This window comes from Lepidochelys kempii, chromosome 2 (assembly GCF_965140285.1).
Source record: "Lepidochelys kempii isolate rLepKem1 chromosome 2, rLepKem1.hap1, whole genome shotgun sequence".
NCBI classification, from domain to species: Eukaryota; Metazoa; Chordata; order Testudines; family Cheloniidae; genus Lepidochelys; species Lepidochelys kempii.
In genome coordinates, this window is record NC_136381.1 from 44,769,422 (window position 1) to 44,787,712 (window position 18,291).

Genomic DNA, 18,291 nt, shown 5'->3' on the forward strand with positions numbered 1-18,291 from the left:
TGGGGGCGGGGTTCAGGCTGTTTGGGGAGGCACAGCCTTCTCTACCTGGCCCTCCATAAAGTTTTGCAACCCCGATGTGGCCTATGGGCCAAAAAATTTGCCCACCCCTGAATTACACTGAAACCTCTGAAAAAGCAGGAAGTGAAGAGTTACGGAAAGCAAACTTAAGCCTTTGAAAACAGTTAAGGTACATGCAATCCCTGCAATATGCCATCCCTGCAATGCAACCTTAGCTATGCCTTCATGGAGTGATGCCCCAATATGCCCATAACACACATTCTAAAACCCCTTGCAGATGCTGCAGAACAGTTGGGGAACAGCTCAATAAACACTGTATGGCAAGGTATAATATCTTCTCTTTGCTAAAGCAAAACTTGGGTTTAGGTCAGACATAGCAAAGAAGCGATATCTATACAAACATTGAGCCTATTCCATACAAACCACCCAGACTTGCTAAATGTCACAGCCTCTTCACCAAATTACTGTCGTCATATCACAGTGACAGCTCTTCCAACCTGCTTCACCTAATCTCTGAACCTTTCAATACAACTACATCTAGCACAGTGAATGAAGTTGGAGTGCATGTAGATAAATCTGAGTCTGAAATCCTTCTTATTCTATCAAACCTCACTTAGGGCACAAACAAGGCTCTGCCATCCCTGTCTATCCTGAGCTGCTGTGTATGTTCTCTGCATTTTTAAAGCACAGAAGTTTTCCCTCTCAGCACCTTCTGTGTGTTCTTCAGCTGCCTGATGGCATGCTTGTTATGGCAAATGCTCTGGCTTCATTCTGAACATGTTCCAGATAGCTCCATCTTCTTTTCCGGATAACTTTGGAGATATGAAGTAGTTGAACTCTGTTTACTTATTATGGCACCTTCCTTACTCAACTATTCCCACTAACTGTTGCCAGTTCCTGGGGTCAGAGTTAAGGTTACCGTACAGGAATGACATGTACTTTAACTGTGTATTTCTTGGTTTTCAGAGGCTTAAGTTTTCATTATCTCAGTGGATTGAGTAGCTGAGCTTGAGGTGCTGGCAGGCCGCAAGACACCACAACACAAATTTAACTCTGCATTAACAAAGTTTTTGTTGGTGAACTGTAATAAGCAACAGGGTTCATATGTGCTAAGGGTAGGCTTTATTTTCTTTAAAGAATACAGACCCGGATCCTGTACCATTAAAATCAATGGGACTTGCAGTTAACTTCAGTAAGGGTCAGATCAAGCCTGTAATATGTGTTTGAAAAGTAGCTGATATACAAAATTCTGTGGTAATTGCAATGGTAGCAAACAGTCTGGAGACAACATAATAAATAATCCTGGAAGTACCCAGTCTTGTTGCCAAATATGTGAAAAACACATACTTACGTGTATTTTCCAAGGATTTCATTTACTCATAGTGCCTTCAACATGTGGTGCAGTATTCCTCCCTTCTAAAAATCTAAAAATTGCTAACTTGTAGATAACAGAAGTATTATAAGGGCAAATCCATCCTGGGCATAACTGCAGTTGTAATTATTATTTAATTAATGTATTAAGATGTGCTGCAATAGTGTCTAGAGGCCCCTATCAAGCAACAGGACCCCATTACTCTATACTCTGTACAGACATATAATAGACAGTCCTTGCCCCAAAGAGCTGGCAGTCTAAACATGTAAGGTGAGACAATAAGTGGATATAAACAAAGAAAGAGGGTAGAATGTGAGGAGACGGGAGAGAAGAGGATAAATTAACAGTGAAAAATCATCTCCTCATAACTAGGGAAGTGAGTGGAGTTCCAATAGGGGTGCATTTCACCCAAAGAGTTTATAAGATTTGTTTGAAAAAAAGGAAGAAACCACCCCCTGGAAATGACATGAAACTTTTTGGAATCAACTGCCCTGAAGGTGCTGTACATTTCAGAGCTAGACTAATTAGCTTGTCTTGTCAAATTCTAATTGTTTTTCATTTTAATGCAGGATTTAAAGTAACAAAGTTTCTTTCAGTCATTGCCATTTAGTGCTTTTTAATTTCCTCAATGAGCAATTTTATCCATGTTGATAATGTCAGAGTAGCAACTAAGGACTTATAAATATCAAAAATTTAGTTGAACCAGCGTGACCGTACTTGTTTTGAGTGTGCAGTATTTTGTCCTTTTAAAAATATTATCCAATATTGTCATTGTTCTGTCTTGGTTTGGGTGTGTGGCACATCCTCAGGCAGCCCCTAAGGATATAGGACCTCCCAGATGGGAAGGACCCCTGTCTGAGGACATAACTCTGAGACTACATCTGTACAATGAGGTAGGTGTGTGATTCCCCTGCTCATCTGCACATTCTTGCACTAGCTCTCATTGAATTAGCACAAGTATAAACAGCAGAGTAGCTGCAGTAGCAGAAGTACAGCTGAGCCTTGCTGAGTACAAACCCACCTGATACTGGTGAACATAAGAGTGGCCACACTGGGTGAGAACAATGGTCTAGCTAGCCCGGTACCGTGACTTCCGACAGCAGCCAGTACCAAATGAAGACAATTATAGGACTGGAAGGGACCTTGAGAGGTCATCTAGTCCAATCCCCTGCACTCATGGCAGGACTAAGTATTATCTAGACCATCCCTGACAGGTATTTGTCTAAACTGCTCTTAAAAATCTCCAGTGATGGAGATTCCACAACCTCCCTGGGCAATTTATTCCAGTTCTTAAGCACCCTGACAGTTAGGAAGTTTTTTCTAATGTCCAACCTAAATCTCCCTTGCTGCAATTTAAGCCCATTGCTTCTAGTCCTATCCTCAAGGTTAAGAAGAACAGTTTTTTCCCCTCCTCCTTGTAACAACCTTTTATGTACTTGAAAACTGTTTTCATGTCCCCTCTCAGTCTTCTCCAGACTAAAAAAACCCAGTTTTTTCAACCTTCCCTCATAGGTGATGTTTTCTAGACTTTTAATCATTTTTGTTGCTCTTCTCTGGACTTTCGCCAATTTGTCCACATCTTTCCTGAAATGTGGCACCCAGAACTGGGCACAATACTCCAGTTGAGGCCTAATCAGTGCAGAGTAGAGAGGAAGAATTCTTATGTCTTGCTTACAGCGCTCCTGCTAATACATCCCAGAATGATGTTCACTTTTTTTGCAACAGTGTTACACTGTTGACTCATATTTAGCTTGTGGTCCACTATGACCACCAGATGTCCTTTCCACAGAACTCCTTCCTAGGCAGTCATTTCCCATTTTGTATGCGTGCAACTGATTGTTCCTTCCTAAGTGGAGTACTTAGAATTTGTCCTTATTGAATTTCAACCTGTTTATTTCACACCATTTCTCCAGTTTGTCCAGATGATTTTGAATTATAATCCCATCCTCCAAAGCACTTGCAACCCCTACCAGATTGGTAGGGTCCGCAAACTTTATAAGTGTACTCTGTATGCCGTTATCTAAATCATTGAGGAAGATATTGAACAGAACCAGAACCAGAACTGATCCCCATGGGACCCCACTCGTTATGCCCTTTCAGCATGACTGTGAACCACTGATAGCTACTCTCTGGGAACAATTTTCCAACCAGTTGTGCATCCACCTTATAGTAGCTCTGTCTAAGTTGCATTTCCCTCGTTTGTTTATGAGAAGGTCATGCGAGAGAGTATCAAAAGCTTTGCTAAAGTCAAGATATACCACATTTACCACTTCCCTCCATCCACAGGGCTTGTTACCCTGTCATAGAAAGCTATCAGGTTGGTTTGACACAATTTGTTCTTGACAAATCCATGCTGACTATTACTTATCACCTTATTATCTTCTAGATGTTTGCAAATTGATTGCTTAATTATTTGCTCCATTATCTTTCTGGGTACAGAAGTTAAGCTGACTGGTCTGTAATTTCCCAGGTTGTCCTTATTTCCTTTTTTATAGATTGGCCCTGTAGTTGCAGTCTTCTGGAATCTCTCCGTTCTTCTATGATGCTTATGGCTCAGATATCTCCTCAGTCAGCTCCTTGAGTATTATAGGATGTATTTAATTGGGCCCTGGTGATTTGAAGCTATCTAACTTCTCTAAGTAATTTTTAACATGTTCTTTTCCTATTTTAGCCTCTTATCCTAACTCATATTCACTGGCATTCACTATGTTAGACGTCCAATCACCACCAACCTTCTGGGTGAAAACCGAAACAAAGAAGTCATTAAGCACCTCTGCCATTTCCACATTTTCTGTTATGGTCGTCGTCCGTCCGTCCCCTCTCCCACCCCCCCACCCCCGCTCACTGAGTAACAGGCCTCCCTGTCCTTGGTCTTCCTCTTGCTTCTAGAAGAAGAATTTGTAGAATGTTTTCTTATTACCCTTTATGTCTCTAGCTAATTTGATCTTGTTTTGTGCCTTGGCATTTCTAGTTTTGTCCCTACATACTTGTATTATTTGTTTGTATTCATCCTTTGTAATTTGACCTAGTTTCCACTTTTTGTAGGACTCTTTTTTGATTTTTAAATCATTGAAGATCTCCTGGTTAAATCAGGGTGGTCTTTTGCCTTACTTTCTATCTTTCCTACGCAGTGGGATAGTTTGCACTTGTGCCATTAATAATGTCTCTTTGAAAAACTTTCAACTGTCTTCAGTTGTTTTTCCCCTTAGACTTGTTTCCTATGGGATCTTACCCAAAAACTCCCTGAGTTTGCTAAAGTCTGCCTTCTTGAAGTCCATTGTCATTATTTTGTTGTTCTCCCTCCTATCATTCCTTAGAATCATGAACTCTATCATTTCATAATCACTTTCCCCCAAGCTGCCTTCCACTTTCAAATTCTCAACTAGTTCCTCCCTATTTGTCAAAATCAAATCTAGAATAGCCTCTCCCCTAGTAGCTTTCTTCACCTTCTGAAATAAAAAAATGTCTCCAATACAGTCCAAGAACTTGTTGGGTAATCTATGCCCTGCTGTGTTATTTTCCCAACAGATGTCTGGGTAGTTGAAGTCCCCCATCACCACCAAGTCTTGTGCTTTGGATGATTTTGTTAGTTGTTTTAAAAAAAAGCCGCATTGACCTCTTCTTCCTGGTTAGGTGGTCTGTAGTAGATCCCTACCATGATATCACCCTTGTTTTTTACCCCTTTTATACGGTACCCAGAGATTTCAACAAGTCTGTCTCCTATTTCCATCTCAACCTCATTCCAAGTGTATACATTTTTAATATGTAAGGCAACACCTCCTCCCTTTTTTCCCTGCCTGTCCTTCCTGAGTGAGCTATACCTTTCTGTACAAATATTCCAGTCATGAGTATTATCCCACCAAGTCAGATCTGTGATGCCAACTGTGTCATAGTTGTGTTTATTTACTAGCATTTCGTAGAATCATAGAAGATTATGGTAGGAAGAGACATCAAGAGGTCATCTCGTCCAACCCCCTGCTCAAAGCAGGACCAACTCCAACTAAATCATCCCAGCCAGGGCTTTGTCAAGCTGGGCCTTAAAAACCTCTGATGATGGAGATTCCACCACCTCCCTAGGTAAATAGTGTTTTCTAATACCCAACCTAGACCTCCCACACTGCAACTTGAGACCATTGCTCCTTGTTCTGTCATCTACCACCACTGGGAACAGCCTAGCTCCATTCTCCTTTGACCCTCATCCCCCTTTCAGGTAGTTGAAGGCTACTATCAAATCCCCCCTTATTCGTCTCTTCTGCAGACTAAATAAGCCCAGTTCCCTCAGCCTCTCCTCATAAGTCATGTGCCCCAGACCCCTAATCATTTTCGTTGCCCTCCACTGGACTCTCTCCAATTTGTCCACATCCTTCTGTAGTGGGGATCCCAAAACTCGATGCAGTACTCCAGATCTGGCCTCACCAGTGCCAAAAAGAGGGGAATAATCACTTCCCTCGATCTGCTGGCAATGCTCCTACTAATGCAGCCCAATATGCCATTAGCCTTCTTGGCAACAGTTGACTCATATCCAGCTTCTCGTCCACTGCAATCCTTAGGTCCTTTTCTGCCGAACTGCCACTTAGCCCATCGGTCCCCAGCCTGTAGCGGTGCATGGGACTCTTCCATCCTAAGTGCAGAACTCTTCACTTGTCCTTGTTGAACCTCATCAAATTTCTTTTGGCCCAATCCTCCAGTTTGTCTAGGTCACTCTGGACCCTGTCCCTATCCTCCAGCGTACCTACCTTTCCCCCCCAACTTAGTGTCATCCACAAACTTGCTGAGGGTGCAATCCATCCCATCATCCAGATCATTAATGAAGATGTTGAACAGAACTGGCCCCAGGACCGACCACTGGAGCACTCCGCTTGATTCAGGCTGCCAGCTAGACATGGAGCCATTGATCACTACCTGTTGAGCCCGGCCATCTATCCAGCTTTCTATCCACCTTTATAGTCCATTCATCCATCCATACTTTTTAAACTTACTGGCAAGAATACTGTGGAAGACCATGTCAAAGGCTTTGCTGAAGTCATGGTATATCGCATCCACCACTTTTCCCATATCCACAGAACCACTTATCTCATCATAGAAGACAATCAGGTTTGTCAGGCATGACTTGCCCTTGGTGAATCCATGTTGACTGTACCTGATCACCTTCCTCTCCTCCAAGTGCTTCAAAATGGATTCCTTGAGGACCTGCTCCATGATTTTTCCAGGGACTGAGGTGAGGCTGACCGATCTGTAGTTCCCTGGATTCTCCTTCCCTTTTTTAAAGATGGGCACTATATTTGTCTTTTTCCAATCGTCTAGAACCTCTCCCAATTACCACGAATTTTCAAAGATAATGGCCAATGGCTCTGCAATCACATCAGCCAGCTCCCTCAGCACCTTCAGATGCATTAGATCCGGCCCCATGGACTTGTTCATGGCCAGCTTTTCTAATTAGTCCTTAACCTGTTCTTTCACCACTGAGGGCTGCTCACCTCCTCCCCATACTGTACTGCCCTCTGCAGCAGTTTGGGAGCTGACCCTGTCTGTGAAGCACTGAGTACTTCAGCATTCAGCTTTTTCCACATCATCTGTCACTAGGTTGCCTCCCATAGGGTCCCACACTTTCCCTGACCACCTTCTTGTTGCTAACATACCTGGAGAAACTCTTCTTGTTACCCTTCACATCCCTTGCTAGCTGCAACCCCAATTGTGCTTTGGCCTTCCTGATTATACCCTTCCAGATCTGCTGGCATGCTCGAGCAATATTTTTATACTCCTCCCTGGTCATCTGTCCAAGTTTCCACTGCTTGTAAGCTTCCTGTTTGTGTTTAAGCTCACTGAAGATTTCTCTGTTAAGCCAAGCTGATCCCCTGCCATATTTGCTATTCCTTCTGCACATCGGGAAGCCTTCAATAAGGCTTCTTTAAAATACAGCCAGCTTTCCTGGACTCCTGGATTTCGAGTTCTTCCTGCTTATTCCCCATACTTCTTGGATTGGTATACAGACATCTAAGATACTGATTTGATTCCCCCCCACACACACCCCCGGCAAGTTCTGTCTTGTCTCTCCCTTATCCCTGCTATAGCAGCCCATGCTCCCCCCAAATTCTGACCCTTTTCCCTGGTCTCCATGTTTTTGACTTCCTGTGGGCTTTGGTCACCTGCCCCCTTCAAACCTAGTTTAAAGCCTTCCTCACTATGTTAGCCAGTCTGTATCCAAATATGCTCTTCCCCTTCCTCCGTAAGTGGTTCCCCTTTCTGCTTAGTAGTCCTTCTTCCTGGAACAGCATTCCGTGGTCAAGGAAGCCGGAGCTCTCCTGGCGACGCCATCGTTGCAGCCATGCATTCACCTCCAGGATGCATCTGTGTCTGCGTGGGCCCCTACCCTTGATCGGAAGGATCAAAGAGTACACCACCTGCACTCCCAACTCCTTCACCCTTACTCCCAGAGCCCTGTAGTCACTTCTGATTTGCTGATGGTCATACTTCGCAGTATTGTTACATGGATGACTAGCATGGGGTAGTGGTCAAACGCCGGATGATCCGCAACAATCCTTCCGTAACGTCTCAGATATGGCCCCCTGGCAGTCAGTGTACCTCCCAGGATGCCATGTCAGGGTGACAGATGGGTGCCTCAGAGGAGTTGAAGAGTGTTTCCTGCATCAAGGAGAGAGGGAAGCTGTACCAGCAGCAGGAGAACTGCCTCTGTACCTCCTTCCAGTAATAAAAAGATGTTGTGTTGTTAAACTGAGTTCATCCAAGTGTCACTATTCCAGTATCGCTGCATGGCTGTGCTATGCCACCAGTAAGGGGACTGCAAGGTCATGTAAAAAAAAAACATGCCCGAGATTTCCTTTAAATGACCCTCTGTAGCATGTGCAAGTTTTCTATAGTCAACCCTAGCCTTTGATACCCAAAATAGAAACCAAAAAATAAATATGGGTAATGTTTTGCACTGCCTGTGCCTCAGTATAGTCACTAATAAATATAACAAATTAACTGGAGAGGATAGGAATAAAGGCCTGTTTCTCCACTACCTAATCCCTTGTGCAGCCATGTACATCTGTGCAAAGGAAGTAAAAAATGCTACCAAATCAGAATGGTAGCATTTTATACCCACTTTGCTCAGATGCACATGACTGTGCAAGGGGCAAGTCAGTAGAGAATAAGGCTGATTAAATAAAGGGGACATTGATGGAACCAAGGCAAAACTAATTTCTGAATATGGGAAATGTACTATCCATCCATTCTTCTATATAGCTACCTCATCTATTTACCTATAGAGCTAGCTCCCTACCAGGAATCTGTCTCACCTGGAGCTAGATGCATACAAATAGATGACATTCTTGATGCAGTTTGCCAAAGAGTGTCCTGTGATTTCATGCTGTTCATAATCTTCTGAGTTAATCCACTTTGCCAAGATATGTTAGGGATATCTTGTCACCAACACTTTTTCATGTTTTCCTCCCCCAAAAAAGAAATACCCAGTATCACTGTCACTTCCTTCTTTTCTCCCCTTTTCAAACATGCCTGAGTTTAAACTAACTAAAAGTAGCTTAGAATTGGAGGGGGACACACCTGTGATGTTCAGTCACATTGAGTTTCAAAGTGATATCAGTTCAGAGATTATACTCATGGATTGGGAGGATTTAAAATAAATACATATGAATTTTTTTTTTCTTGTGAATACTGTAGTTCTCTATGTACAGTATGGGAGTTTGTCTTGTGTCAAAATTGCCTGCACTATATTTTTCTTCCTCGGTTAGGCCCCAACTCTGCAAATTGCTCCGTATGGATAGGCCTCAGGGCATTCTCAGAGCCTTACTGACTTCAGTGGGGTTTTGTGCTGGCATAGGGGTCTATCCATTTAGAGTAGTTTCAGGATAAGAGACTTAGGCTGGTGTAAATCATTGTAGTCTGTTGCAGTGAGTTACAATGATGTAAAATTGGCATAAATGAGAGGAGAGTCAGATTTATTATATACAGTAACTAAGTATGTTTCCTTTATGGAAAAGTCCTATAGAACTTAATAGAGGTGAAATCAGTAGGGTTCTACAGAAACAATTCTCAAAACTCTATAGAGATTTATAGAGGATGATATTCCTTCTAAAGACTTGTTTAACCATACTTCAGAATTCTATAGCAGGGATATTAGTCTCTTAAATTCTGTACTATGGTGAAAAAAACCTGATGATCATTTCCAGTTTCCTGTAGGTCTTTTCCCATAAGAATTAATTATTCAGAGTGAAATTCTCTGAGTAAAATAACTTTTACGGAGGAGCAATCCGAAAGTTACCAATAGTAGTGTTAGGGGGCTTATTCCTTCACCCACTTACTTCCCTGGTCCTTCTCGCATGAACAGAGAGCAACAATACCCGAAGTCCAAAGGTGCAAACAATTCGATGTTTATTGGGGTGAACTTCCAGCAAGCATGATTCCAGTTTCCTTCCTTAGTGTCCTCCTTCCCAGCTCTGACACCACAGAGCCTTACACCTATGTCCCTGTTCCCATTCCTGCCCTTAGCAAAACATGATTCCAACTTCCTTACTCCCATTCCCTGTTCCCATTTCCCCCTTTAGCAAAACATGATCTCAATTTCCGCACCCCCATTCCCTGTTCCCATTTCACCCACACACCCACCCCCTCCCACCCACACCCACTCACTTCCTCATTGACTACAGATTATATAGTAAAACTTGAGTTCTGCTTAGCTATACCTTAACCAATCATTTTCCTGAAATTTAACTAACCAATCCTAACATATTGTAACATGATTATGTAACCAATTATATCCCACCACCTTAATTAGTTTACACCCAGCAAAATTAATTATACAGCAGACAGGAACAATCACAGAACCAGACAGAGATTATACAGACAAACAATAGCAAAGTGGGAACTATAATGACAAGACAATACAGAAGTGAGGATTTCACATCCCAGCTATTGATAAGTGAGTTCTTGCCAGACAGGATGCTATCAAACTAAGTTTTCTTTTACATTTTCTAGGCACTTCCCTTTCTCTGGAGGTGATAGGAATACAATCCTGTCCTGATAGTGCCTAACAGCCCAATAGCACCTTATTTCAATGTGACTAGTTTGGAATGTGAGGATGTGACTGTTCGCTTCCTAGCTTATGGCTGCCTCTGCTGCTTAGCCAAAGGCCTTAGCCTAAGAACAGGGCCTCAGACTGTCACAGTAAGAGAAGGCCCTTACACCAGCAGACAGTGATTTTGATTCTTTCTTTTATACCTCTAGAACTAGCCAAGTGATAAGAATACACCTAAATTCTTAAAGTACAGGCCTTTGCAGACAGGCCTGAATAAGGCATTGCCTTTATGTATGGCTCACAAATTGTAAAGGCTGATATGATATATAAAAAAATTAAAATGACAACTTTTACTCATGTTGCAAAGAAAATATAGCAGTTTTGTAGTGGTTTTGGTACGATGTTCATTGCAGGGTTTCTATTTGAAAGTTTATAAATTAGATATGGTTCTAAAACATATTTAGGCTTGGAAGGATTCGATTTTTATCGGTAAATGTCAATTTCACCATGTGCACGCAAACCAACAAAAATATTACCTTTGATGATAATCATAATTTACAGATAGGCAAAGAAAGAAAAGTGTTGCTTGAGAACTTAGAGATTGATTTAAGGATATTTACTTTGTATATTTGTGATGTGTGATGTTTATAATTTTGTGTTTTAATGGTTATAAAGCTTTAACTTTTTGAATCTCATTAACAAATTATTGGCTGATCCCTAGTTGTCTGACACCCCCATTAATTGCCACAACTGAGAAAATTTAAATTGATAAAAATAGGAAAAATGTTTAAACCCATAATTTTGCATAACTCTGAAAACTTAAATCAATAAAAATTGGAAAAATGCTAAAAACCCATCAATTTTATCTGTTAAAATTATTTTTAAAAATCAAATCCCTGCAACCGTAGACATACTAGACTGCATGCCTAATTGTGAACAATATATCATTCATTCTGTTAGATCGATTTGTTACCTGACATTTGTCACTCAAATATTTGCAACCACAGCATGAGTTTTTTTGTTCCACTGCGTTTCTCAATAACTCAAAGTTGAGGTTCTTGTATTATTCTTAAGCCTAGAATTTTAATACATTAGTTTCACTTCTCAAGTCTTTTCAGTACTAAGATCTCTTAATGGTTAACAAACATTAGGTCTCCTACCTCCTTCCTAATACTCCTGTGATTGTGGAAAGTAGCAGTATTATCCCCAATTTATAGATGGCAAAACTAAGGTGTAGAGAAAGATAAATTCCTAAAGTCATACAAATCATTAGATAATTTGGGAATAGAATCCAGATCTTCTGACTCCCAGTTTCTTCTTATAATCACTAGGAAATGCTTCTTCATTATAAAACATTGCCAACAAGTTTTTTACATACAGCACACAATTTTCTAAGGGCAACTGTGGAAAGAAGAGGTGGAGAAGAAAAAAGGTTAACTTGCGATAAAGTGGAAAGCTGAACATCCAAATGAGAGGGAAAAAAATAATACTGCTCTCAGTGTAAATGGTGGCTGCATTGTATGGTATCGTTGTCCACTCTTCTGAGCAGATGGAATTTGCAGTTGTGTGTCACTTGTTCATTACAGCCTCTTAAAATTAGTAGCTGTGTGGCCAGATGGGTCTGGAGCACAGCTGTGGATACAAGAAAATAAATGAAACCTGTCTGATGCTGCCATGCCCTTTGGAGATACTGAAGTGTTGCAACTGCAACAAAGAAAAAATCACATTCATTTAATGTGTTAGTAAATTAGATGTAATTCTTTTTTTAATCAAATCATATAAAATGAGATGATAAGGTTCAAATTATAGTATAATTCGAATAGGAAATTCTAGTTACAGCCCATAGCAAATGCCCTAAGCAAATTTATACAAACAATTTAAACATTTGTTTAGAAGAATAAAAGTCACTTATAAATTAGAGCAACAAGGTGAGTGAGGTAATGTCTTTTACTGGACCAACTTCTGTTGGTGAAGAAGAGCTCTGTGTAAATTCAAAAGCTTGTCTCTTTCACCAACAGAAGTTGGTCCAATAAAAGATATTGCCTCACCCACCTTGTCCCTTTAATATCCTGAGACCAATACCGCTACAATGCTGCAAATGACTTAAAAATTAAACCGCCATCCCTGTAGAACATAAACCAAAGGGTTCTCATAGAACAAAGATTCGTACAGAGCATAAGTCAAATAAGCAGTAATATTTCAAAGTTTATTAGGTGACATATGTTTGAATTATTGATCCAACATTCTGATCAAATATAAAATGCATTAATGTAAATGCAAATGAAAGTGCTGTTCTAGAGAAGAATGCCAGATCATGCGCCTGATTTTAAAATGTGCAGCTAGTAAAAATTTTAACACCTTCAGGTTTGGGGACACAATGAGGTATGGCTATTCTACACTTAAAACTCTACAGCCGTGCAGTGTAGACAGTAACTACACCATGAGAGGTAATCCACCTTCCCGAGAGGCAGTAGCTATGTCAACAGAAGAATTCTTCCATCAACCTAGCAGTGTCTACTTGGGGACTTAAGTCAGATGAATTACACTGCTCAGGTGGGGTGGTTTTTCTGAGCAACATAGTTATACCAACTTAATTTTCTAGTAGACCACGCCCTAATCAGAAGGCTGAGGTCAGTGCCAGGTATAATAGCTCCTACTATAGTGCCCTTCCCACAGTGGCCCTATCTATGGACCTTTCTTGCTGACAATATCAATCTGACCCCCTCTGTGGCTGATTTCAAACCCTGTTGTCAGTCTTTCCTTTTCATATTAGTTACTACACACCTACTTAGCCCCTCTTTTCTCCTCCTATCCTTTTATGTATCTGAATGGGTGGTTTGACGCAGACGATATATAGATGGACCATTGGACCACGTTTTTGGTTTATTTTTGGTGGGAGTGTTGGGGATTTGTTATAACAGAGTTCAGCTGTTTTTATTGAGGGGCCCCATACATGATTTAAAAATAAATCACGACATTAGGCATAATGTATAATCACCCTGGTCACCAGTGGAAGTGACAATTTCCATTTATTGTGGCGATATAACAGTGCAGTATTCAAAGTCATACTCCATATTTCACTGCCTATGAAAATGGTAGTCAACACTGTATAATGTAGAGGAGTATGTTGCCTTCTCCAGTGAACTGAAAATATTGTTTTTTAATAGAACATTGTCTTTTTGTGTTGTAAAGAAGTATTATTATAAAGAGGATAGTTATACTGCAATTTAATACATTTGGGAGCCTAAGTTAAGTAGCCCTAAGAAAAAGAGGATATGATAACAGACAGCCCTGTGGCATTTACTACAAAAGCATTTCTCAAATTCTGAAGCTTACTATAAATCAAGTACACTGTAGAAGATTCATTTATTATAATGAAGGCAGCTACAGAAGGGTTTTCGTTTGGAGAGGGGGAGTTAAGTGCAAATGCAAACTCTGGTGCTTTCTGCCAGCATTATTGAACTGAAGAGCATGGAAAAGTTTTTTCCTGCACTGAGGGATTTTGCAGATTGGTACCATGGCACATTGTTTTCTGCTAGGTTGAGAGGTAGGAGTAGCATTTTTCATTGATATCCACTGTGGTGTGCATGCCTCATTAATAATTTGCAATCTTGTTGCTAAAAGAAGAAAGAATGTAAGCCATACTTACAAAATGGAGGACTCTATCCTGGGAAGCAGTGACTCTAAATGATTTGGGAGTCGTGGTGGGTAATCAGGTGAACATGAGCTCCCAATGTGATGCTGTGGACAAAAGTGCTAACGAGGTCCTGGGATGCATAAACGGGAATCTCAACTAGGACCAGAGAGGTTATTTTACCTCTGTATTTGGCATTGGTGCGACCTCTACTGGAATACTGTGTCCAGTTTAGATGCACACAATTCAAGAAGGATGTTGATAAATAGGAAAATATTCAGAGAAGAGCCACGAGAACGATTAAAGGATTAGAAAACATACTTCTAGTGATAGACTCGAGGAGCTCAATCTGTTTCGCTTAAGGAGGAGAAGGTTAAGGGGTGACTTGATTACAGTCTACATGGGGAATAAATATTTAATAATGGGCTCTTCAGTCTATCAGAGAGAGGTATAACACAATCTAATGGCTGGAAACTGAAGCTAGAGAAAATTCAGGCTGGCAATAAGGCGTAACTTTTTTTTTAACATTGAGGGTAACTAACCTTTGGGACAACTTAACCAGTTTGTGCTGGATTCTCCACCACTGACCATTTTTAAAATTGGATGTTTTTCTGAAAGATATGTTCTGTGAATTATTTTGGGGAAGTTCTGTGATGTGTGTTATACAGGATGTCTGATTAGATAACCACAATGGTGTCTTCTGGTCTAGGAATCTCCAATTCTATGAAAAAAGTAATCATATTTCTAGAAAATGCAAAAATAGCCAAACACAATCTAACTTCATTGCTCACATTTGCATTCAAACCTACAAATTCTTTTATGAACGTTGTCTGTGTTGATTGCAAAAAAGGATATATCTGGCCCACCAAAAAATTGATCATCTCGTCAAGTAAAATTTTTCCATAACATGCTGAAATGGTGGCAGCAAAGAAGTGTTAATTAAAAAGCCACTTGATTGTGGGAACTATATGGTCTGATGAAAACTTAACTTCTGCAGGCTTGATGCAGATGGAAGGTAACATTTGTTCCTGATTTATCTGAAATTATGATACTGTATCTAACATTTTATCGTTTTGAAAATTTTCTCTCGTTTGTGCAGGAAGTTGCCCTTGTCCTTGCAGCTATACTGGTATTTCTGTTGGCTTTCTACGCTTTCTTTTATCTTAATCTATCAAGTGAAGTTGACGTAGATCTGGATCCAAATGAAAACTAGCAGATGCAATGTATTTATCCTATCATCAGATTCTCTTCAGGAAAAGCAACTACCTTGAACAACACTACTTGGGAACACGCAGTTCTGATGCATAATAATACTATGCAATATCTCATCGCTCTTAACATTCATATCTGCAGAACAGGCAAAGAAGACTCATGCAAAGCTATTCTACACTTAAGTTGAAACAAGCTGTACTATTATGAATTAAATGAATTGTTTACATTATTTGTTTCTCAGGCTGAGAACTCTGATGCCAAAAGACAGTTTTTTGCATATTGTTGTTGGTATTGCAAACAATAGCTGCTGATTTCTGGGTAGGCTGTCTTGACTTAAATCCACGAATCCAAACTTTCCAATAGCGAAATGTAGGTTTTCTTTTTTAAAAAAATGCAAAAGAAAACACAAGTCCCCAAATACAAGTTGCTTTAGTGATTTGTATTTCCAGGGCATCTGCACCACCCTGAGTCTTGCACTCTCTCGCTATTCACACACGGAGGAAGTCATAGGTAATTTCTCTTTCTAGAAACATTCTCCCACTTCCTGTAGGGCCTATTTTATATCCTAGATTCTATGTGCACATGTATCTACAGTAATCTTTCTTCATTCCTTGCCAACTGCTCAGTGCACATGTGCTCTGTCAGAAATGGCACCTGGATGACAGAAGCTCAAACATTAACATATGTCTCTGAAACAGAGTTCCTTGCCTTTTGGGCTGTCTGCACTGGTATATGTAGAAAGTTCAGTTGATGTTGATTTTAATTAGTATGCTGCTCTATTATTAATATGAAGCTGAAATTCTGTTTTAATTATACTGTTCCTGCTAATTGCAATAGCAGCTTGCTTCTCTCATTAGGAGGCTGTGTTAAAAATTTGTTTTCCAGTTATACTATCTTTTTCCCATCAAACTAATGTAAGGGGTTATACCAGCTAACAAATCTTTTTCATGCTTACTCCCCAAAACTGGAAGAGTCTTGACTCACTGACATCTTGTAGAAACTCTGTTGGCAAATTAACCCTAATTTCTCTTATATAACAGTCTCACAACTAAGGGATAAACCACTGAGTTCCCTTTGTTTAGTGACTGTTTTGCAAGTGTTCAAGTTAGACTTAGATTTGACCTGAGGATATTGGAGGCAAAGAGAAACCAAAACTATACTAATAGTGTAGTATATAAGACTATATTTATTTTAAATTGACCCACAGTCCCATTATCACCACTTAAAACCTGGTTCAGGAATTTAGATCAATATGGTTGATGTTTAGACCATACAGTATTGGTGCCTATATACACTATGAGTCTCTAAGGATACACTTTTTATGTTCCTTATTTGGTTTGTGTAATATAGGACACCTCATCTAGAAATGCGGAATACACCAGCATCTCCAACATATGTATGAAAAGGAAATATTATACTTATTTTTCATTCTCTAAATTGTGACTTTTTCAGTCACCAAATCCCCCAAATCATACATTCATAGTACTTGTAGTCCAGTAATATTATATATGCTACCAAATGTGTAGCAACATACAGCACTTGGAGTGAAGCATTTTATGACATGTGGCATTCCTTTCAGTGTAGTGAAAGGCAATCACAAGCTAGCATTTTGGATGTGACATGCCTTTCACTTCACTGAGTGCCATACTACGTGTCTCAAAATGCTGCAGTCCTCTTTCATTTTCATAATCCTTACAGCATTTTCCACTAACTCACGGGATGCTGTAAGGATTATGTAGCTAATGTTTGTACAGCGCTTTGTATGAGACATGCAGTAGAAGTGCTAAGTATTTTATATTGTTATATATATATATTGTGTTCTGAAACAGTTAGAAATATTCTTCTTTTCATTTAACTTAAAATAGTAACTTGAAGTTATTAGAACAAGAACATTTCCCATATTGTGAGAGTCACAAGTAAAAACCAAACTGCACCTGTGGACGAATGAAATCTATTTATTGGTTTATGGACCAGAAGTCCCCTAGACTAGAAAATATCACAAATCTCCATTATGTTCTCAAGTGCTGCATTTTGCATTCGGCTAGTTTTCATTCAGGTGACAGACATAGTAGCTAAGTCACATGTAACTAGAGAGTTGCCTATTGCTTAGAACATGAGAGGAGATTCATGCCCAGTGCACATGGGTATATTTGGAGAATATTGCAGCAAATACATGGAAAATATTGCACTTGTGCTTTCTGTAACTAGTGGACTGAAAGCACAAGTGCAATATTTTCCATGTATTTTTCAGTCCACTAGTTACAGACAGAGGTTTGTTAATAGCAGGTGTCCCAGCTTTAGTCAAACTATCCACCTGTTTTATTTTTTAATTTATAAACACAAATGCATTAAACATAAGGCCTGAGTTGGGTCTTGCTTACACCTATTTTCACTGTCTCCTTTGACTTCAGTGAAATTACTCCTGTTTACTCCTAATTACTCACACTAATATGAGATCAAAATCTGGCCTGTGATTATGTCTCCCAGTATACCTTTTGGAGCACTGATATCTTTAAGTGAAGTTGCTTTTAGCTCCTCAAATGCATGCTAGGTGTGCATGCTCGCTCTCTCTCTCTCTCTCTCTCTCTCTCTAATGTTGATACCTATGTATGTATCTGAGATCAGAATCAATCCCATAATTTTTTTAGGTCATTTGTCTTTGTAACTGTAACTCATGGACTATTTTAATAATAAAATGAATTTTTAAACTTTGAACTTTTTGAAAGCACTTATTAAAGTTGGATCTATTGCATTGCTATGAAACATACATTTGAAAGAACATTAAATTACCTTAGATAACACAATATACAAGTTTGAGCAGTGCTACCAAAGAATGCACACTGTTTATAAGTTGTGGAGCAAAGCAAGTGATTCCTGCCCCTGGTTTAAATGTTGAAAATGTAACAAAGAGAGCTTCATTTCTGGTCTAGTCTCTTCAAATACAGTACATTTTACAAATTGAACTCCTCTGATCTGGTCCTAATCATATTAAACCAATAGAAAATACTGTAATAGTAATTG

The 18,291-nt window shown here is 39.8% G+C and overlaps 1 protein-coding gene across 1 annotated transcript in view; it reads left to right on the plus strand.

Annotated features, from left to right (window-relative positions):
• The window catches only part of TRIQK (triple QxxK/R motif containing), a 79,638-nt gene extending 61,653 nt beyond the window's left edge, over positions 1 to 17,985 (plus strand). Inside the window, exon 4 of the mRNA XM_073330587.2 lies at positions 15,158 to 17,985. Within this exon, the coding sequence (XP_073186688.1) occupies positions 15,158 to 15,271 (114 nt within the window). The 3' untranslated portion in view covers positions 15,272 to 17,985. The remainder of the gene's footprint in view (positions 1 to 15,157) is intronic.
• Positions 17,986 to 18,291: the final 306 nt, after the last annotated feature.